This window comes from Lithobates pipiens, unplaced genomic scaffold (assembly GCF_037356315.1).
Source record: "Lithobates pipiens isolate NorthernLeopardFrog02 unplaced genomic scaffold, aLitPip1_a1.2 Scaffold_16, whole genome shotgun sequence".
Classification (NCBI taxonomy): Eukaryota; Metazoa; Chordata; class Amphibia; order Anura; family Ranidae; genus Lithobates; species Lithobates pipiens.
Genome location: NW_027507748.1, coordinates 576068774 through 576091799, shown reverse-complemented (window position 1 = coordinate 576091799; position 23026 = coordinate 576068774). Strand labels below are relative to the sequence as shown.

Here is a 23026-nt window from a genome sequence, read left to right as displayed (position 1 = left end):
AATCCCTCCACCTCTGGTCTAACTAATCACTCTCACCTTATGGCATGGACCCGTGTGCAAATAGGTGGTCATGCAAGCGAGTATCAAAAGGGTTAACACGGACCATAAACTTCTCTCACGTCTCCTTAGATCTCAGCAAGGACGCCAGGTCATGGGTAGAAAGAAAAGATCTAAGTGCTCACCGCTTAAGTATAATAATTTCATTTTTGTGTTCAAGCACAAACTACTCACATCACCGCATGTAAAGCTGACAATCGTGTTAGTTCCGTAGGGCAGCAGCAGGTGACGTCATGCGTAGCTCCTCCCACGTACGAGTTACGTTCAATCAGAACTTCAACATCGCCGGACTCCTCCCCCTTCCCTTCGTTAGCAGATGGAGGCACTTGGGGAAGGGGGGAGGAGTCCAGTGACATCACCGAATCTCAGACGGAACTCCCTGAAGACCCGGAAGCCAGCGGAGAGGTGAGTACCGATCAAAAGAATGATAATCAAGGAATTAACCTTTATCTTTAATCTTTTCCACAGCCCTAATTTTATTGGGTATGTGACCAGCCCCACAGATACCCCTGGCAGGGTCTGTTGTATCTTGTTTCCCAAATTATAGATCAACCTTGGGGTGTCTCACATAATTATAAAATACAAGAATGAATACTGGTGAGGCAGTCAGCTAAATAGAAGGATTTTTGGTGAATGAGCCATCTATTCATGACCAACCACTATCTAATATTTCTTTTTTTGCCATCTGCAAAACATTTTCTTTCACTTTCTTTAACTATGCTCCAAAGTGAGTGAATTCATGGTTGTCACCAGGGTCACCTGAACTAATGTCCCCATTGAAAGATTTCCCCTCTAATACTGCTCTGGTGACAACCCATTATTTGGGGTCTTCTTTTACTTTCATGCTCCATGATAATGGTAAACTGGGCAAATAGGGAGGGTGAACAGGGGCACAGACAGCAATAAAAACTGACACATGTTTTATTTCCTCTCCACCGCTCATTATGGAGAATCCATTGCTGGTTGTCGCTCCTCTACTGAAGCTGCTGCTGGCTTAAAATAGGTAAATATAGGCATCTTTTCTTTTACAGGGTAGATACAATTGTCTTAGCCCTTGTACACACGGTCAGAGATTCCGACGGAATGTTTCCTATCGGACCGTTTTGTCGGGTATTCCGACTGTGTGTGGTCTCTATCTGACTGTTTCCGTCGGAATATCCAACGGACCAACTTTTCCAACTTGCCGGTAAAATTTTCAGACAAAATTCTCCGATCGGACATACTCCTATCATGTGTAGCCTACTCCGATGGACAAAGTGCCACGCATGCTCAGATCAAATTCCTAGACCAAAGCTATTGGCTACTAGCCTGAACGTAGTCCCGTCATAACAAAATAACGTCATCACGTTATGTACAATCGGATTTTCCGACAACTTTGTCCAACCGTGTGTATGCAACAGTTTCGGACAAAGTCCGTCGGACAAAATCCAACGGATTTGGTTGTCAGAATGTCCGACCGTGTGTACAAGAGCTTAGAATGGGAGTAGATTTAGGCTTAGTTAGTGTATGACTAGAACTCCACTTTAAGTTTAATTTCCCCAACAGGAACTCATACACCAATAAAAACACCTATCAGTAAAGTGCAGAGGAGTTATACTGCAGTGTGCCCACTAGGGAGATTTCCTCTCTCAATGCCACCAGGGACAGAAGTTATGGAAAAAGAACTTAAGTAATTCAGGTTTAGCTATTTTAAAGAATTAGATAAGCAGATTCTTTGTGATGACAAGCTATACAAAATAAATGCAAAATAAATGTTAGATGAAGGATTATGATCTTAATAGATAAAATGAGGAATGTAGATCTAGCAAGCAATACCTGGAACTGGTTTTGGCGGTGCTGGTTGATGTCATACTGTCACCCATGTACATTGTCTTAAGTCGAGGATGATCTGACAACAACCTACAGGTATGAATAAAACAAATAACCTATACTGTTAAATACATGCTAAAAAGGATTAATGAAAGAGAAACTATTGGAAAATAGATAGATAGATAGATAGATAGATAGATAGATAGATAGATAGATAGATAGATAGATAGATAGATAGATAGATAGATGGATGGAATTTGTTAGAAGCTACTTATAGCTGTTAAATAATGTTTGAGTCTGAATGTATGTATGACAGCTTGATTGACAAGCTCCACATTGGGATTTAAAAGATATAATTATAATGAACATGCTATGTATATGAAAATATCAAAATTGCACTAAGGAGTGTTTTTCATCTTATACTGAGGTTGCTTGAATTTCCAAAAGTATTTATAAATGATAAATCTGTATAGTGTAAGTTGAATAAAAGAGTAGAGAACATTTGATTTATATAGTATTTAATTTTACCTTATCTTGTTCCTATGGTCATCAGATAAGTATGTTGCTAAAAGGAGAGACAAAGACCAATTCAGGGAAAATGCTAAGGTACTAGTAATGATGTCAAATGTGGCTCTTACCCTGTAGACAGCCAACTATAGTGCACATAAAGTCAGATAACAAGGTAGAAATTACAAAAATGTTTTTTTAGCTATGGATAACCCTATTGACTGCACACTTTCTTAACCACTTGCCTACAGGGTACTTTCACCCCCTTCCTGCCCTGGCCAATTTTCAGCTTTCAGTCTTGTCGCACTTTGAATGACAAATGCAGTCATGCAACGCTGTACTCAAACAACATTTTTTTTTCTTTTTTTAGATAGATAGATAGAACTTTCTTTTGGTGGTATTTAATCATCACTGGGGTTTTTATTTTTGCTAAGCAAACAAAAGTTTTCTTAGTTTCTGTCATATAATTTTGTAAAAAAATACCTTTTCTCCTTCACTGATGCACGCTGATGAGGCTGCACTGATATGCTGCACTGATTAGGTGCCCAGATTGGCACCAATAGGGTTCCAATAAGGGTCTGGTATGGATTCCGATAATCCCCCCCCCTGCCTGCAGACCCCCACAACCATCAGGCAAGGGTGGTGGGAATAAGGCCCTTGTCCCCATCAACATGGGGACAAGGTGCTTTGGGGGGCTGCCCCAAAGCACCCTCCCCATGTTGAGGGCATGTGGCGTGGTACAGTTCAGGAGGGGGGGCGCTCCCCCTCTTTTCCTGTGGCTTGCCAGGTTGCCTGCTCGGATAAGGGTCTGGTATGGATTTTTGGGGGGACCCCACACCATTTATTTTTATTTTGGCCTGGGGTTCCCCTTAAAATCCATACCAGATCTGAAGGGTCTGGTATGGATTTTGAGGGGGACCCCTACGCCATTTAAAAATAAAAATTGGGTGCAGGATTCCCCTTAATATCCATACCAGATCTGAAGGGCCTGGTATGGAATTTGGGGGGCCCCCACAATTTTTTTTTTTAATTATGGTTTGAGGTTCCTCTTAATATTCATACCAGACCCAAAGGACCTGGTAATGGACTGGGGGGATCCCATGCTGTTTTTTTCAATGACTTTTATCTCTATTGCCGAGACCCAACAATTCATTATAGCCACAAGTACTTTTAAATTACTTTTTTTCCTTTAGAAATATCATTTTGTGCAGGGACTATTCTAAACTTTTGATCAGGGTCATTTGGGTAGTTTCTGTTGTCATTATGATTTTAAAACAGCAAACACAGTTGATTGATAATAAATGGCTCCAGCCAAACACTAAACATGAGTGAAAGAAAAGTTTTTGTGTTATCATTCATTATCTCTGAAAAATGGCCAAGAAATCATAAATTCTGCCAGGCTATGTAAACTTATGAGTACAACTGTATCGGTGCAGGATTTTTGTGTTACCAGGTTACCAGGTGTTTCAATACACCATTTTTCCCTTTTTGATTGGGGCTAACGTGGAACATTAAACTTTTTCTTTCTAATTTGTTATCATTTATTCTTAAAGCTGATTAAGAGCTTAGCCAACGTTTATTTACTAAATTCAATGAAACTATAGTCATATGTTTAAAACCCATTCTAAGTGTAGACACTAACCTTGAACTCTCCACTTGCTTCATTAGGTCCATACTTACTTTCTTTCTTTGCTCATTCTCATTCCTTTTTCTTCTTCCCCATCCCCTCCCACCCTTACCATGGCCAACTACTGTGGTAGTGCATGGGTTGATCATAATAAACAAAATTAAAACTACAGAATTAGGGGACAACATCAAGACTAATGAAATTACTGCTCATTTAAAAAAGCTCTTAGAACATAAATCTAGATTTTATTGGCATAGCCATTTTTTCCAATCTTACATTGACAAGAAAGTAGTGCCCCTTGGTTTGAGGATTCAGATCTTCCCCACATGGGAAGAAAATCTTACCACATGTTCACTTAATATGATGAAAATGTTGAAGGACCACTATGATTTTGAAAATAAAAAACTTGATGCCGAAATACAGGGCATACAAAATAAACTCCACCCGTTCCGAGATTGGAAGAGGAAATAAAAATATACGTAGACAAATACAACAAATCACTCATACAAAATAAAGATAAAAACATTTGCAAAAGACTCAGTATCCTTCAAAATGGGAAGGGCATATAAATGGAATACAACAAACAGAGGAAATTTTAATCGACTTAGGCAAACCGATAATGGGAATGACACCTCAACATCTTCATCTTTTCATTCTCAAATGAACTATACACGTCGGGGCTTTCAGCCCCATACTCATAATATTGCTTCTTCCCAAGAACATCCAAAAACAAGTCGTACTCAAGCGTCCAAAAGGAAAACACCCCCTATGTCTGATGGGGAGGACATTGTTCCTACCACCCCCAGACATACGAGGTAGACCATACTTTAGTGGGGCGGCCTCAGGAGCTACTCCCAAGCAACCTAGACCCTCATATTTTCAGGCACCGGCCTCCAAAGGAAAAGTCCCCACTACTGCCAAACCTTCATCCGACATTGCACAGACCAACATAGATCAATTCGTCACTCATCTCACCTAACACGATCAAGCACATTTGATGTAATCAACCTTACCTCACAAACTTTCACTCATACGGAACTGGAAATTCTAGGCCCTGGGCTCAATTTCTGCCCCACATGGGACGCAGATCTTTTTAAAGTGGTGAAAGACATCAACTTGTTTGCCAGGAAGTTCAATTTTAAAACTCACTTAAATTCCCGGCCTTTTCCAATCCGATCCTTAAACTTTTTGTGGATCATACAACTCAAGATTTTCGAAAAATGAATTCCATCCCAACAAAATCTAATCTAACGAACATTCAAAGAGCAGCCTTAAATCAAATTAAAAAAATAGAAGATATAATAATTAAACCATCTGATAAGGGGGATAATCTGGTCATTCAAACTACAGAGGACTACACAGTACAAGATCCTGGAGAACTCCTTTTGGTACCGTCGTATCCACGATTACCAACGGGAGTTCTTCAAGATCGTAGATGGTGCTTTTTCTAAAAACCTTTCAAAATATACACAAGACTTTTTAAAAGTCCAATACCCTGTCACTCCTAATATTATGCTTTACTTAAAACCCATAAATCCTTAACCCTACCTCCAGGTAGGCCTATTATCTCGGGGGTAGGATGTCTTACCCAACACCATCCACACCCTGAAGGCCCTGGAAGGCTTATTTGTACCTACTCACAACATTCTTGCATCTATTGACGTAGAGGCTCTATATTCCAGTATCCCTCATGACAAGGGGATTTCAATCACCTCCACATTTTTAAATGAAAGAGATCCCTACAATGCATTTATGCAGTCCTCTATGTGCAGCGTATGGAGTGCCATCCATAAGCTGCACATAGAGGACTGCTTTGCCGTTTGTAATTTGTGGTTGGACTACAGCTTCCAGTTTTCCTTTTGGGCTTATTTCCTGGGAATGGGACAAGGCAACCCTGGGTGCAAGTCATATACATGCTAATTCAGCTTGACACACACATGAAGGTGGACTTGAAACATCCAGATAGCCATTGTTTGTTCCAATTAATGTCTCACATAGAAACAAAACCCCCCCTTGCCATAGAATCCGTCTAACTGATCAGGAAGTAATTTGCAGGACATCCTGTACTTGGATGACATCTCGATAGTATTTGAAGTACTCTTCAGACATACTTATATTTTTCTAAATGGCAGGCATTTTGATCCTCGAAATTACACCTCACTAGATTGCTATATCATCAAGTTTGTTCACCCCTGATGAAGGCTCTGAATTATCAACAACTGGAAACGCGTCGGGTGTGGGTGATATAGGACAAGCATTGTTTTAATCATATTTTGTTCTGTATATATGTTTGTTTATTTATTAATATACCAGGAGGACATTGTTTAGCCCATTTGCACTTCCTCGTAATATTATGTACATTGTGTAATTTATGAATAAAAATTGTATATTATTGTGTCCATTTGATGGACATTGATGGTCATGAGTTGATGGTCATTTAAAATCCCACCCACTCAGGGGGAAGCCTTTTTTTTTGATAAGTATATAGGGATTGGACCACTTCACCGTTATTTGACCCATTTTCAGTTCTTTTCTCGTTTAGGTGTCGAGAAGTATTCCCATGGGCTCCCAGGCCTCACCCGTCCCACTGAGCCGGCGTTCTCCATTTGTGGTATTTTTTGGTGAGTTGTAGGGCATGCCATAGAAATTTTGCACACTATTTGCTACATAGTTATTTGGTTTTATCTATTTTGACCTTTTGCATTTAAGTAATTCTATGTAAAAAATTTCGGTACACTTTTGGATATATATATATATATATATATATATATATATATATATATATATATATTACATATAAATACATTATATGATATATGGTACATTCATCAACACTCTATTTGTAGAATTCACATGACGTTTACATCTGTGCTATCCTCAAGACCCTGACGAAGCAAAATAACCAGCTGGGAACTAGCACACCCCTGAAATCAAATTGAATCATTAAGACTGTAATGTATCTCAAATTTAGTTTTTTAGAAAATAAAAATGTGTTTATTTTTGTATAATTATATTGTCTTTCAATTTTTTGTACTCCTCTGAGTCCCACTTTGTTCTATTATTTTTTTGAAATATATTTACATGTATCTGTGCAGGAACTGGGGTGTTTGACATTTGTGTAACACTGTGCTGCCTACAAGTTGACTTTGTAGGAAAATTGATACATGAAAATGACATTTGGGTAGGTTTTTCTATGGGATTACCAGACAGTAAATCAACTGTATGAAGGAAAATAACAGTCTCCGCTTTTACAAATTATGTTGATATAATTTTTTGGATAAAACATTTACATTGTACTTACCATCAGCTCCGAGAGAAAAGTCATCATCCAGACTATTTGCTTTGCTGATAATCCCTGCAAGTAACAACATGATTTCAGGGTATGTTATAGGATATAGGAATTTGGCAATAAGTATAAGCAAAGTAAGAATAGATTTCTAAAGTATATTTTGTAATCTGTGATTTCAGTGGGAAAAAGCACAAATCACAGGGCCCCACAGCAAAATTTTAATGGGGTCTCCCAGTATTTGGCACCCTTAATAATAAGCCTGTTTCTCACTGGTGGTCTATATTTTAGACCCCATTCACACTGGGGCAGTTTTCAGGTGTTTGAGCACTAAAAAGATTCACCTGTAAAGAGCCTGAAAACTGCCTCCCCTGCAGCCCCAGTGTAAAAGCCAGAGTACTTACACACTGGAGTGGTGCGCTTGCAGGAAGGGAAAAAAGGCCTGCAAGCAGCTTCTTTGGGGTGGAGTGGGAGTGGTGTATACATCACTCCCGCACCACCCTGCCTATTCAAATCAATGGGCAGCGCTGACGAATTGCCTGCAAAGCACTTCGGCAGTGGTGCTTTTCTGGCGCTTTTTACCCCTCTTTAACTGCTTCTGGGGGGTTAAAAGCACCCCACTAGCTGCGGCAAAGCACAGCGCTTAAACATCGCTAAAGCCCCGCTAAAACTAGTGGCGCTTTACCGCTGGCACCCCACCGCCCCAGCGTGAAAGTAGGCTCACACATATATCCTACTACATAAAAAGTAGTAGGTATAAATGTGACAGATTATAACTGCCTATCCAGCCTTTACCTAGCAACTGAACTTTTACAGTCCATCAACTCATCCCCATGCAGTTATTACCTTTTGGTATAACTCAACCCTTCCTTTTAGATTGTAAGCTCTCACGAGCAGGACCCTGCTAACCCTCTAGTCTATTGTTTTGTAACTGTACTGTCAGTTTAGATTATAAAGCGCTGTGCAAATGGTTGGCACTATATAAATCCTATATTATAATAATTACTACTTACTGTGGCAAACACCCTTTTATTTTAAAACCTATCAAATATGCAAAATTTATTCTTCAATTTGTCCTTTTGATAAAGGCACTAAAATTATGTTTCTGAGTACCAAGCATTGAAGATTGTTTAACAGTTCACTAAAGGATTTATTAATATTGCCTATACACAAAAAAAGAGTAATACATGGATTTAAACAAAAAATGTTTCTGCTCAGCCTTGCCCAAGCAATAAAATTACATAAACCACCAGAACATTATATATTTTCTGAAAGCAGAGGCCCTGCAGAATATAAAAGTGATAGTTGCAAATTTTTGATTTATGTGATATTTGCTGTTTTTTAAATGCACATTTTCTGGAAGAAAATATAAATATAAAATAAATTTTAATACAAAATCACATCCTAGTATACCCATTTTGGGCAAAAATATAAAAGATGAGGTTGCATCAAGTAAATAGATACCTAACATTTCATGTTTTAAAATAGTGTGTGCCCGTGGTATCGCCAAAAACTATGATGCCCAAAAATCACCATAGGCCAATGTTTCTCAACTCCAGTCCTCCAGTAGCCCTAACAGATCATGTTTTCAGGATTTCTCTCAGATGAAATGGCTGTGGTAATTACTAAGGCAGTGAAACTGATTGATCAAATCACCTGTGCAAAATAATGGCAAGCCTGAAAACATGACCTGTTGAGGGTACTCGAGGACTGGAGTTGAGAAACTTTGCCATAGCGATGGTTTAAAAGCGTTATAGCTCATCAATTTAGCATCAACTAGGCTCTTGTGCTAGAATTATTCTCACTCTAACATTCACGGCGATATGTCACATGTGTGGCGTGACCAGGTATGCACCATGGGCTTGCGTTTGCACTGGTATGCAGGGCAATGGGGTTTTGGGAATTTGAATTTTTTTTAAATTTTATATCATTTTCTTCTTTTGTACTTTTTTTTTTAAAACATACTTTTACATGATCACTATCACGAGGGGTTAATAAATCCCTATGTGATAGCACTGGGAAGATGACAAGTACTCTTTTTTGGAGACATTAGGGGTCTAATGGACCCCAGTGTCTCCCCTGCCCTTCACACAATCTAACCAAGCACAGATCGTCTTGGTTAGAGGTGTCCCCTGGCTGTACTGGCCAGGAAAGTGTGAGATCACTTCCAGTTTCATTGTTTGCAGGTGAGATCAAGGCATGGATTTGCCTCGGTCTCACTGCAGTCCTTTTCCCCCAGCCAGCGGATGTGTTCCTGGGTGTCAGTAAGCACTGGACAGCCCGGAAACCACTGGGGGAGGGCGGGCCACAGGTGGGATGGGGGGGGGGCACCGGGCAGCCAGTTCTGTGAAATTGGTCGGCAGCTATGAAGCAACCGCATCACTTTCACTTTGCAGCCGGTTGCTGGCTCTACAAGATCACTTTGAATAAAGGTACACCCAAAGAACTAAACTGGTTAAAGGAGACCTACAGCCAAAGCTCGTTTGGCTGTACTTCTCCTATGGATTACAGGAGTGCAGTTTTTTCAGAAGATCTTTTTAGGGGTAGATGTGGTGAATCTATCTTCAAAAGTTCACACTTTAACCTTTTGCCGACCAGCCACCGTCATTATACTGAGACAGGTCGGCTCTCCTGCGCAAACCACCACAGGTGTATGTCAGTCTTTGCACAGGAGATAGTGGTAATGCGCACCTGCCTCATGCTGCAGGAGCATGCCCACGTGGTATACAGGGGCAGAATGGGGATCCACCCATGTAAACAAGGCAATTTGCCGTTTTGCCAGATGACATTAGTGATGGCATCAATGATAAGGAACAGCTATCTCTGCCATGTCCCTGGTAGCCCATCCCCCCTACCGTTATAACACACCCAGGGAACACATTTAACCCCTTGATCGCTCCCCTAGTGTTAACCCCTTCCCTGCCAGTGTCATTTACACATTGATCAGTGCATTTTTATAGCACTGATCAAAATAATATTGTCACTGGTCCCCAATAATGTCACTGGTCGTTTGGGGTCAGATTTGTCCGCCCCAATGTCACAGTCCTGCTAAAAATCGCAGATTGCTGGCATTACCAGTAAAAACAATTTAAAAAAAGTCCTTAAATCTATCCCATAGTTTGTAGACGCAACAGCTTTTGCACAAACTAATCAATATACGCCTGTTGTGATTTTTTTTTTTTTACCAAAAAATATGTAGAAGAATATATATCGACCTAAACTGATGAATATATATGTAAAAGTAAAAAAAATGTTTTTTTTTCCATATTGTCGGTCTTTTTTATAGCGCAAAAAATAAAAACCGCAGAGATGATCAAATACCACCAAAAAAAAGCTCTATTTGTGGGAAAAAAAGGATGTCAATTTTGTTTGGGTACAGCACCGCACAATCGCACAATTGTCAGTGAAAGCGACGCAGTGGTGTATCACAAAATGGTCATTAAGGAGGCAAATCCTTCTGGTGCTGAAGTGGTTAAAGTACAAATTACTTTCCTACAAGGCTTAAAAAAATGTATACATGCTGTATTCTTTGTTCTTTACAGATATACTGTACATACATGTGTGTGTTTCATTTTGATTTGTTAGATGAGAAAGAGGCATTTATTTTATTTATTTTTCTTTTTTTTAAAGTTTACATTTGATGCTGCTTTAATAATATTACATTTGTAACACTTTATAAATAATACATGTTAATTTGTTTTGGAAGCTTGTTTCATGTGACTATTCCTTTTAAAAAATAAAACATATTATTGTATTATTTTTATATAAAAACCTTCAAACATATATCAAATACATTTGGAAAATAAGTTTTATCAACCTAAAAAAAATTGAGTAGGTTACAAGTTAATATCATTTAAAACTAAGTAACTAAAGTCAAAGTCACTAAGTAATAGGGCAGCACAGTGGTGTAGTGGTTAGCACTTTCATCTAGCAGCAAAAGGGGTTTCTTGTTCAAATCCTGACCATGACACTACTTGCCTGTATGCTCTACCCTATTCCTGTGTAGGCTTCCTCCCACACTCCAAAGACATGCTGGTATGGTATTTGGCTCCTGTGTATATTAGACCTAATATGTGTGTGTATGAATGTGAGTTAGGGGTCTTAGATTGAAAGCTCCTTGAGGACAGGGACTCATGTGAATGTATTATGTATATGTAAAGCACGCCATAAATTGACAGAGCTATAAGTAGTGATGGCCGAACGGTTCGCCCGGCGGTCGTTTCGCGGCGAATTTCCGACTTTCGCCGTCCGCGGGTTCGAACGCCTTTTTCCGTCGTTCGCCCCGGCGGACTTACGTGTTTAATGTATACAAGAACTTTAACCTTTCGTGACACGTTTATCATGTGTTACAGGACAACCAATTGAGACATGACAGCTCATGGACACTTTGACATTCCCCCTAACCTATAAATACACCCGATCCGGTGGCCATTTTACATTCTTTCTTCTGTCACTGTAGGGAAAGGATCCTGTGTGGAGTAGGGACAGAGAAAACGCTAGCTATTTGGTACACAAAAGTTCTTTTCAGGACTGGTATAGGTGTTAGGTCAGCAGCCTGAGTTTCTTTTGTCAGTTTAGATAAAGGGACAGAGCGCTGTATGCTGCTATTTTAGGGACAGCTCAGCCAGATTAGTCTTTCTTCATCATCATCATCATCATCATCATTAGCTGTTACTATCAGGTCCACAAAAGAGCTGTTCCAGCTAATCGTTCCAGCCTACTCTTTTTTGCCAATTTGTATAGGGACAGGCAGGAAGCAGTGTGTCAGGCAGTGAGGATAATTTTAAAGACTTGCTGTTACTATTAGTTCCACAAAGGTTCTTTTCAGGACTGGTATCAGTGGTACGGTAATAGGCTTGTACACGTATAATATTCTTTCTTCCAAATATAGAAAGAATATTATACTTGACTGCTGCCCTTCTGCTGCAGTCTGCTAATCATTCACAACTCACTTGTTCCACAAAGCTCTTTATCAGGACTGGTAACTTGGTCTGTCTAGGGTGCTACGGTACATAGGCTTGGGTGCGGTACAGTCTGCTGTTCTGTAAGGACCGCTATCGGTCCACAATACATAGGGTTGCCGTGCACTACTGCTGACCGCTGCCCTATACTGCAGCAGTCCTTCAGCGGTATAGGGACTGACGCACAGTCTGCTAAACACTAATACACAACCTGCTTGGTCCACAAAAGTTCTTATAAGGACTGGTAACTTGGTATAGGGTGCTACGGTACATAGGCCTGAGTGCAGTACAGTCTGCTGTTCTGTAAGGACCGCTATCGGTCCACAATACATAGGGTTGCCGTGCACTACTGCTGACCGCTGCCCTATACTGCAGCAGTCCTTCATTGGTATAGGGACTGACGTACAGTCTGCTAATCACTAACACACAACCTGCTTGGTCCACAAAAGTTCTTATAAGGACTGGTAACTTGGTATAGGGTGCTACGGTACATAGGCCTGAGTGCGTTACAGTCTGCTGTTCTGTAAGGACCGCTATCGGTCCACAATACATAGGGTTGCCGTGCACTACTGCTGACCGCTGCCCTATACTGCAGCAGTCCTTCATTGGTATAGGGACTGACGTACAGTCTGCTAATCACTAACACACAACCTGCTTGGTCCACAAAAGTTCTTATAAGGACTGGTAACTTGGTATAGGGTGCTACGGTACATAGGCCTGAGTGCGTTACAGTCTGCTGTTCTGTAAGGACCGCTATCGGTCCACAATACATAGGGTTGCCGTGCACTACTGCTGACCGCTGCCCTATACTGCAGCAGTCCTTCAGCGGTATAGGGACTGACGTACAGTCTGCTAAACACTAATACACAACCTGCTTGGTCCACAAAAGTTCTTATAAGGACTGGTAACTTGGTATAGGGTGCTACGGTACATAGGCTTGAGTGCGGTACAGTCTGCTGTTCTGTAAGGACCACTATCGGTCCACAATAGATAGGGTTGACGTGCACCACTGCTGACCGCTCACCTATACTGCAGCAGTCCTTCAGCGGTATAGGGACTGACGTACAGTCTGCTAATCACTAACACACAACCTGCTTGTTCCACAAAAGTTCTTATAAGGACTGGTAACTTGGTATAGGGTGCTACGGTACATAGGCCTGAGTGCGTTACAGTCTGCTGTTCTGTAAGGACCGCTATCGGTCCACAATACATAGGGTTGCCGTGCACTACTGCTGACCGCTGCCCTATACTGCAGCAGTCCTTCATTGGTATAGGGACTGACGTACAGTCTGCTAATCACTAACACACAACCTGCTTGGTCCACAAAAGTTCTTATAAGGACTGGTAACTTGGTATAGGGTGCTACGGTACATAGGCCTGAGTGCAGTACAGTCTGCTGTTCTGTAAGGACCGCTATCGGTCCACAATACATAGGGTTGCCGTGCACTACTGCTGACCGCTGCCCTATACTGCAGCAGTCCTTCATTGGTATAGGGACTGACGTACAGTCTGCTAATCACTAACACACAACCTGCTTGGTCCACAAAAGTTCTTATAAGGACTGGTAACTTGGTATAGGGTGCTACGGTACATAGGCCTGAGTGCGTTACAGTCTGCTGTTCTGTAAGGACCGCTATCGGTCCACAATACATAGGGTTGCCGTGCACTACTGCTGACCGCTGCCCTATACTGCAGCAGTCCTTCATTGGTATAGGGACTGACGTACAGTCTGCTAATCACTAACACACAACCTGCTTGGTCCACAAAAGTTCTTATAAGGACTGGTAACTTGGTATAGGGTGCTACGGTACATAGGCCTGAGTGCGTTACAGTCTGCTGTTCTGTAAGGACCGCTATCGGTCCACAATACATAGGGTTGCCGTGCACTACTGCTGACCGCTGCCCTATACTGCAGCAGTCCTTCATTGGTATAGGGACTGACGTACAGTCTGCTAATCACTAACACACAACCTGCTTGGTCCACAAAAGTTCTTATAAGGACTGGTAACTTGGTATAGGGTGCTACGGTACATAGGCCTGAGTGCAGTACAGTCTGCTGTTCTGTAAGGACCGCTATCGGTCCACAATACATAGGGTTGCCGTGCACTACTGCTGACCGCTGCCCTATACTGCAGCAGTCCTTCATTGGTATAGGGACTGACGTACAGTCTGCTAATCACTAACACACAACCTGCTTGGTCCACAAAAGTTCTTATAAGGACTGGTAACTTGGTATAGGGTGCTACGGTACATAGGCCTGAGTGCGTTACAGTCTGCTGTTCTGTAAGGACCGCTATCGGTCCACAATACATAGGGTTGCCGTGCACTACTGCTGACCGCTGCCCTATACTGCAGCAGTCCTTCATTGGTATAGGGACTGACGTACAGTCTGCTAATCACTAACACACAACCTGCTTGGTCCACAAAAGTTCTTATAAGGACTGGTAACTTGGTATAGGGTGCTACGGTACATAGGCCTGAGTGCGTTACAGTCTGCTGTTCTGTAAGGACCGCTATCGGTCCACAATACATAGGGTTGCCGTGCACTACTGCTGACCGCTGCCCTATACTGCAGCAGTCCTTCATTGGTATAGGGACTGACGTACAGTCTGCTAATCACTAACACACAACCTGCTTGGTCCACAAAAGTTCTTATAAGGACTGGTAACTTGGTATAGGGTGCTACGGTACATAGGCCTGAGTGCGTTACAGTCTGCTGTTCTGTAAGGACCGCTATCGGTCCACAATACATAGGGTTGCCGTGCACTACTGCTGACCGCTGCCCTATACTGCAGCAGTCCTTCAGCGGTATAGGGACTGACGTACAGTCTGCTAATCACTAACACACAACCTGCTTGGTCCACAAAAGTTCTTATAAGGACTGGTAACTTGGTATAGGGTGCTACGGTACATAGGCCTGAGTGCGTTACAGTCTGCTGTTCTGTAAGGACCGCTATCGGTCCACAATACATAGGGTTGCCGTGCACTACTGCTGACCGCTGCCCTATACTGCAGCAGTCCTTCATTGGTATAGGGACTGACGTACAGTCTGCTAATCACTAACACACAACCTGCTTGGTCCACAAAAGTTCTTATAAGGACTGGTAACTTGGTATAGGGTGCTACGGTACATAGGCCTGAGTGCGTTACAGTCTGCTGTTCTGTAAGGACCGCTATCGGTCCACAATACATAGGGTTGCCGTGCACTACTGCTGACCGCTGCCCTATACTGCAGCAGTCCTTCATTGGTATAGGGACTGACGTACAGTCTGCTAATCACTAACACACAACCTGCTTGGTCCACAAAAGTTCTTATAAGGACTGGTAACTTGGTATAGGGTGCTACGGTACATAGGCCTGAGTGCAGTACAGTCTGCTGTTCTGTAAGGACCGCTATCGGTCCACAATACATAGGGTTGCCGTGCACTACTGCTGACCGCTGCCCTATACTGCAGCAGTCCTTCATTGGTATAGGGACTGACGTACAGTCTGCTAATCACTAACACACAACCTGCTTGGTCCACAAAAGTTCTTATAAGGACTGGTAACTTGGTATAGGGTGCTACGGTACATAGGCCTGAGTGCGTTACAGTCTGCTGTTCTGTAAGGACCGCTATCGGTCCACAATACATAGGGTTGCCGTGCACTACTGCTGACCGCTGCCCTATACTGCAGCAGTCCTTCATTGGTATAGGGACTGACGTACAGTCTGCTAATCACTAACACACAACCTGCTTGGTCCACAAAAGTTCTTATAAGGACTGGTAACTTGGTATAGGGTGCTACGGTACATAGGCCTGAGTGCGTTACAGTCTGCTGTTCTGTAAGGACCGCTATCGGTCCACAATACATAGGGTTGCCGTGCACTACTGCTGACCGCTGCCCTATACTGCAGCAGTCCTTCATTGGTATAGGGACTGACGTACAGTCTGCTAATCACTAACACACAACCTGCTTGGTCCACAAAAGTTCTTATAAGGACTGGTAACTTGGTATAGGGTGCTACGGTACATAGGCCTGAGTGCGTTACAGTCTGCTGTTCTGTAAGGACCGCTATCGGTCCACAATAGATAGGGTTGACGTGCACCACTGCTGACCGCTCACCTATACTGCAGCAGTCCTTCAGCGGTATAGGGACTGACGTACAGTCTGCTAATCACTAACACACAACCTGCTTGTTCCACAAAAGTTCTTATAAGGACTGGTAACTTGGTATAGGGTGCTACGGTACATAGGCCTGAGTGCAGTACAGTCTGCTGTTCTGTAAGGACCGCTATCGGTCCACAATACATAGGGTTGCCGTGCACTACTGCTGACCGCTGCCCTATACTGCAGCAGTCCTTCATTGGTATAGGGACTGACGTACAGTCTGCTAATCACTAACACACAACCTGCTTGGTCCACAAAAGTTCTTATAAGGACTGGTAACTTGGTATAGGGTGCTACGGTACATAGGCCTGAGTGCGTTACAGTCTGCTGTTCTGTAAGGACCGCTATCGGTCCACAATACATAGGGTTGCCGTGCACTACTGCTGACCGCTGCCCTATACTGCAGCAGTCCTTCATTGGTATAGGGACTGACGTACAGTCTGCTAATCACTAACACACAACCTGCTTGGTCCACAAAAGTTCTTATAAGGACTGGTAACTTGGTATAGGGTGCTACGGTACATAGGCCTGAGTGCAGTACAGTCTGCTGTTCTGTAAGGACCGCTATCGGTCCACAATACATAGGGTTGCCGTGCACTACTGCTGACCGCTGCCCTATACTGCAGCAGTCCTTCATTGGTATAGGGACTGACGTACAGTCTGCTAATCACTAACACACAACCTGCTTGGTCCACAAAAGTTCTTATAAGGACTGGTAACTTGGTATAGGGTGCTACGGTACATAGGCCTGAGTGCGTTACAGTCTGCTGTTCTGTAAGGACCGCTATCGGTCCACAATACATAGGGTTGCCGTGCACTACTGCTGACCGCTGCCCTATACTGCAGCAGTCCTTCATTGGTATAGGGACTGACGTACAGTCTGCTAATCACTAACACACAACCTGCTTGGTCCACAAAAGTTCTTATAAGGACTGGTAACTTGGTATAGGGTGCTACGGTACATAGGCCTGAGTGCGTTACAGTCTGCTGTTCTGTAAGGACCGCTATCGGTCCACAATACATAGGGTTGCCGTGCACTACTGCTGACCGCTGCCCTATACTGCAGCAGTCCTTCATTGGTATAGGGACTGACGTACAGTCTGCTAATCACTAACACACAACCTGCTTGGTCCACAAAAGTTCTTATAAGGACTGGTAACTTGGTATAGGGTGCTACGGTACATAGGCCTGAGTGCGTTACAGTCTGCTGTTCTGTAAGGACCGCTATCGGTCCACAATACATAGGGTTGCCGTGCACTACTGCTGACCGCTGCCCTATACTGCAGCAGTCCTTCAGCGGTATAGGGACTGACGTACAGTCTGCTAATCACTAACACACAACCTGCTTGGTCCACAAAAGTTCTTATAAGGACTGGTAACTTGGTATAGGGTGCTACGGTACATAGGCCTGAGTGCGTTACAGTCTGCTGTTCTGTAAGGACCGCTATCGGTCCACAATACATAGGGTTGCCGTGCACTACTGCTGACCGCTGCCCTATACTGCAGCAGTCCTTCATTGGTATAGGGACTGACGTACAGTCTGCTAATCACTAACACACAACCTGCTTGGTCCACAAAAGTTCTTATAAGGACTGGTAACTTGGTATAGGGTGCTACGGTACATAGGCCTGAGTGCGTTACAGTCTGCTGTTCTGTAAGGACCGCTATCGGTCCACAATACATAGGGTTGCCGTGCACTACTGCTGACCGCTGCCCTATACTGCAGCAGTCCTTCATTGGTATAGGGACTGACGTACAGTCTGCTAATCACTAACACACAACCTGCTTGGTCCACAAAAGTTCTTATAAGGACTGGTAACTTGGTATAGGGTGCTACGGTACATAGGCCTGAGTGCAGTACAGTCTGCTGTTCTGTAAGGACCGCTATCGGTCCACAATACATAGGGTTGCCGTGCACTACTGCTGACCGCTGCCCTATACTGCAGCAGTCCTTCATTGGTATAGGGACTGACGTACAGTCTGCTAATCACTAACACACAACCTGCTTGGTCCACAAAAGTTCTTATAAGGACTGGTAACTTGGTATAGGGTGCTACGGTACATAGGCCTGAGTGCGTTACAGTCTGCTGTTCTGTAAGGACCGCTATCGGTCCACAATACATAGGGTTGCCGTGCACTACTGCTGACCGCTGCCCTATACTGCAGCAGTCCTTCATTGGTATAGGGACTGACGTACAGTCTGCTAATCACTAACACACAACCTGCTTGGTCCACAAAAGTTCTTATAAGGACTGGTAACTTGGTATAGGGTGCTACGGTACATAGGCCTGAGTGCGTTACAGTCTGCTGTTCTGTAAGGACCGCTATCGGTCCACAATACATAGGGTTGCCGTGCACTACTGCTGACCGCTGCCCTATACTGCAGCAGTCCTTCATTGGTATAGGGACTGACGTACAGTCTGCTAATCACTAACACACAACCTGCTTGGTCCACAAAAGTTCTTATAAGGACTGGTAACTTGGTATAGGGTGCTACGGTACATAGGCCTGAGTGCGTTACAGTCTGCTGTTCTGTAAGGACCGCTATCGGTCCACAATAGATAGGGTTGACGTGCACCACTGCTGACCGCTCACCTATACTGCAGCAGTCCTTCAGCGGTATAGGGACTGACGTACAGTCTGCTAATCACTAACACACAACCTGCTTGTTCCACAAAAGTTCTTATAAGGACTGGTAACTTGGTATAGGGTGCTACGGTACATAGGCCTGAGTGCAGTACAGTCTGCTGTTCTGTAAGGACCGCTATCGGTCCACAATACATAGGGTTGCCGTGCACTACTGCTGACCGCTGCCCTATACTGCAGCAGTCCTTCATTGGTATAGGGACTGACGTACAGTCTGCTAATCACTAACACACAACCTGCTTGGTCCACAAAAGTTCTTATAAGGACTGGTAACTTGGTATAGGGTGCTACGGTACATAGGCCTGAGTGCGTTACAGTCTGCTGTTCTGTAAGGACCGCTATCGGTCCACAATAGATAGGGTTGACGTGCACCACTGCTGACCGCTCACCTATACTGCAGCAGTCCTTCAGCGGTATAGGGACTGACGTACAGTCTGCTAATCACTAACACACAACCTGCTTGTTCCACAAAAGTTCTTATAAGGACTGGTAACTTGGTATAGGGTGCTACGGTACATAGGCCTGAGTGCAGTACAGTCTGCTGTTCTGTAAGGACCGCTATCGGTCCACAATACATAGGGTTGCCGTGCACTACTGCTGACCGCTGCCCTATACTGCAGCAGTCCTTCATTGGTATAGGGACTGACGTACAGTCTGCTAATCACTAACACACAACCTGCTTGGTCCACAAAAGTTCTTATAAGGACTGGTAACTTGGTATAGGGTGCTACGGTACATAGGCCTGAGTGCGTTACAGTCTGCTGTTCTGTAAGGACCGCTATCGGTCCACAATACATAGGGTTGCCGTGCACTACTGCTGACCGCTGCCCTATACTGCAGCAGTCCTTCAGCGGTATAGGGACTGACGTACAGTCTGCTAAACACTAATACACAACCTGCTTGGTCCACAAAAGTTCTTATAAGGACTGGTAACTTGGTATAGGGTGCTACGGTACATAGGCTTGAGTGCGGTACAGTCTGCTGTTCTGTAAGGACCGCTATCGGTCCACAATAGATAGGGTTGACGTGCACCACTGCTGACCGCTGCCCTATACTGCAGCAGTCCTTCATTGGTATAGGGACTGACGTACAGTCTGCTAATCACTAACACACAACCTGCTTGGTCCACAAAAGTTCTTATAAGGACTGGTAACTTGGTATAGGGTGCTACGGTACATAGGCCTGAGTGCAGTACAGTCTGCTGTTCTGTAAGGACCGCTATCGGTCCACAATACATAGGGTTGACGTGCACTACTGCTGACCGCTGCCCTATACTGCAGCAGTCCTTCAGCGGTATAGGGACTAAGAGTTTTGTCACAGGGTGATTTAAAAAATGACAGGCAGAGGAAGAGGCAGGCCCTTCCGCAGGGGTGGTAGGGGTAGGGCAGGAGCAACAGCCTTGAGCCAAAGTGGGAAGTTGCAGAAGGTGCGTTCAATTACTTTAAAGGATGCACCAGACTTGGTTGAGTGGCTCGCTCAGCCTTACTCTTCTGCACCCTCCTCATCCTCTCGATCTGCACCCTCTTCTTCACTCTCTGCTATGTGCACCCCCAAAGACACTACCACCAACAACACGACCACCACCACCACCACCACATACCTTCCGCTTGAGTCACTGGAATTATTTTCCGATCCATATCAAGAGGACATTTCTGATGCGCAGCCACTCTTGGTATTGGATCAGGAAGAGGAGGTAGCAACAAGCGCTACTCAGCAGTCTGACGCCAGTACCCAGATCAGCCCAAGGAGGAGGTTGGTCCCCGGTGTTGCTGCCTACTCTACTTATAGCGGTGGGGAAGGTGACGTTGATGATGACGTGTCTAGTGATGTCACGTGGGTGCCCACAAGAGAGGAAGAGGAGGGGAGTTCAGAGGGAGATATGGACCAGCAGATAGGGAGGAGAAGCAGCAATGACTTACATTGCACAGCAGGGACAAAGCAGACTGCAAATGTATCAGGAGCGAGTCATCGACCATGTACGGTCACATCTGGCGCTCCCAGGACACCGGCACATGGCTCCGCAGTGTGGGCTTTTTTTAACGTGTCCGCTGCTGACAATAGCGTTGCCATCTGCAATCTTTGCAGTCAACGCGTTAGTCGCGGTAAGCCCAATACTCACCTAGGGACGACCGCCTTAAGAAGGCACATGAGCAGCCATCACCGAGCCCAGTGGGAGCAACGGAACACACAAAGCCACACTGCAGGCTCTCACCGTCCAGCCTCGTCTTCTACTTCTCCTTCTCCTCTCTCCTCACAATTGTCCTCCACTCCACCTTCCATCACGCCAAGCTCACATTTTTCTGCAAAAAGGCAGGCTTCCGTGGGCCTAATGTTTGAGCGTAAAAAAATGATGACGCCGGATAACCCTCTTGCCCAACGGTTGGCGGCTGGCTTGTCAGAACTCATAGCCCGCCAACTACTGCCATATAAACTGGTGGACTCGGAGGCCTTTCGCAAATTTGTGGCCATTGGAACACCACAATGGAAGGTCCCAGGAAGGAAGTATTTCTCAGAGAAGGGCATCCCAGAGCTATATGGCCATGTTCAGCGGCAAGTGAATGTATCTCTGGCACACAGTGTCGGTGCCAAGATACATCTGACCACAGACACGTGGTCTAGCAAACACGGGCAGGGAAGGTATATCAGTTTTACTGCCCACTGGGTGAACCTTCTGACGGCCGTCAAGCATGTAACCCGTGGCACCCGTGTAGATTTGGTTTTACCGCCACGGATTGCATGCAGGCCTGACTCTTCTTCTCCTCCTCCTACTCCATCCTCCTCCCTCTCCTCCTCAGCTGCCTCCTCCTTTTCCGCTGCTAGCGTCTCTTCCACTGCACCGCCCAAGCTCCCCAGAACCTATTCCACATGCCAGGTGAGACGTTGCCATGCCGTGCTGCGTCTGTTGTGCCTGGAAGCAAAGAGCCACACTGGCCCGGCACTCCTTTCAGCTTTGCGTTCACAGGCAGATGAGTGGCTAACACCGCTCAATTTGACAGTTGGTAAAGTGGTGTGTGACAACGGTGCCAATCTGCTTAGCGCATTGAAACAGGGCAAAATCACGCACGTGCCGTGCATGGCACACGTCTTAAACTTGGTCGTGCAGCGATTCCTTGTCAAATACCCTGGGGTCCAGGACATCTTGCGGCAGGCAAGGAAAATCTCGGCCCATTTCAGAAGATCTTACACGGCCATGGCTCGCCTTGCTGACATTCAGCGGCGACACCATCTGCCGGTCAGACGTCTTATTTGCGATTGCCCGACGCGATGGAACTCAACCTTCTATATGCTTGATAGGCTGCTCCAGCAGAAACGTGCAGTTAACGTCTACCTGTATGAACTCTGCGAAAGAAACGGTTCTGGGGAGCTGGGTTTTTTTTCACCGCGCCAGTGGCTGCTCATGCGCGACACATGCAGACTTCTGCGGCCATTTGAGGAGATCACCAAACTGGTCAGTCGCAGCCATGGCGCCATCAGTGACATGGTACCTTATGCCTTCTTTCTGGAGCGTGCATTGCGTCGTGTCATTGATCAGGCTGTGGAGGAGCAGGAGCGGGAAGATGAGGAAGTCGCAATGCTGGATGAATTCCCAGGGGGGGCTACTCTATCTGAGACAAGTCAACAACAGGAGTCTGATGAGGAGTCAGAGGAGGATGGTGCCGGGGCGGATGAGCAGGAGCAAGAAGAGCATGCTTTAAACCTTTCTGGGATCCCTGTTGTGCGAGGATGGGGAGAGGAGAATGAAGAGGACGACATTATCCTGGATGATGAGCAGGAGCCAGGCCACCACACCGCTTCCACTTTAGTGCAAATGGGGGCCTTCATGCTCCAGTGTTTTAATAGGGACCCCCGTATAAAAAGCATGAGGGTCAAGGACCAGTACTGGGTGGCAACGTACTTAGACCCCCGGTACAAACACAAAATGGCGGAAATGTTACCGCCGTCGCAGAGGGCTGTCAGAATGCAGCACTTCCAGGCCTTGCTTCG

The 23026-nt window shown here is 44.6% G+C and overlaps 1 protein-coding gene across 1 annotated transcript in view; it reads right to left on the bottom strand.

Annotated features, from left to right (window-relative positions):
- The window catches only part of TESPA1 (thymocyte expressed, positive selection associated 1), an 89116-nt gene that overhangs the window by 13544 nt on the left and 52546 nt on the right, over positions 1-23026 (bottom strand). Inside the window, exons 5-7 of the mRNA XM_077483771.1 lie at positions 7302-7355; positions 2395-2431; positions 1873-1956 (exon numbers count right to left, since the gene is read on the bottom strand). Coding sequence (XP_077339897.1) covers positions 1873-1956; positions 2395-2431; positions 7302-7355 — 175 coding nt within the window. The remainder of the gene's footprint in view (positions 1-1872; positions 1957-2394; positions 2432-7301; positions 7356-23026) is intronic.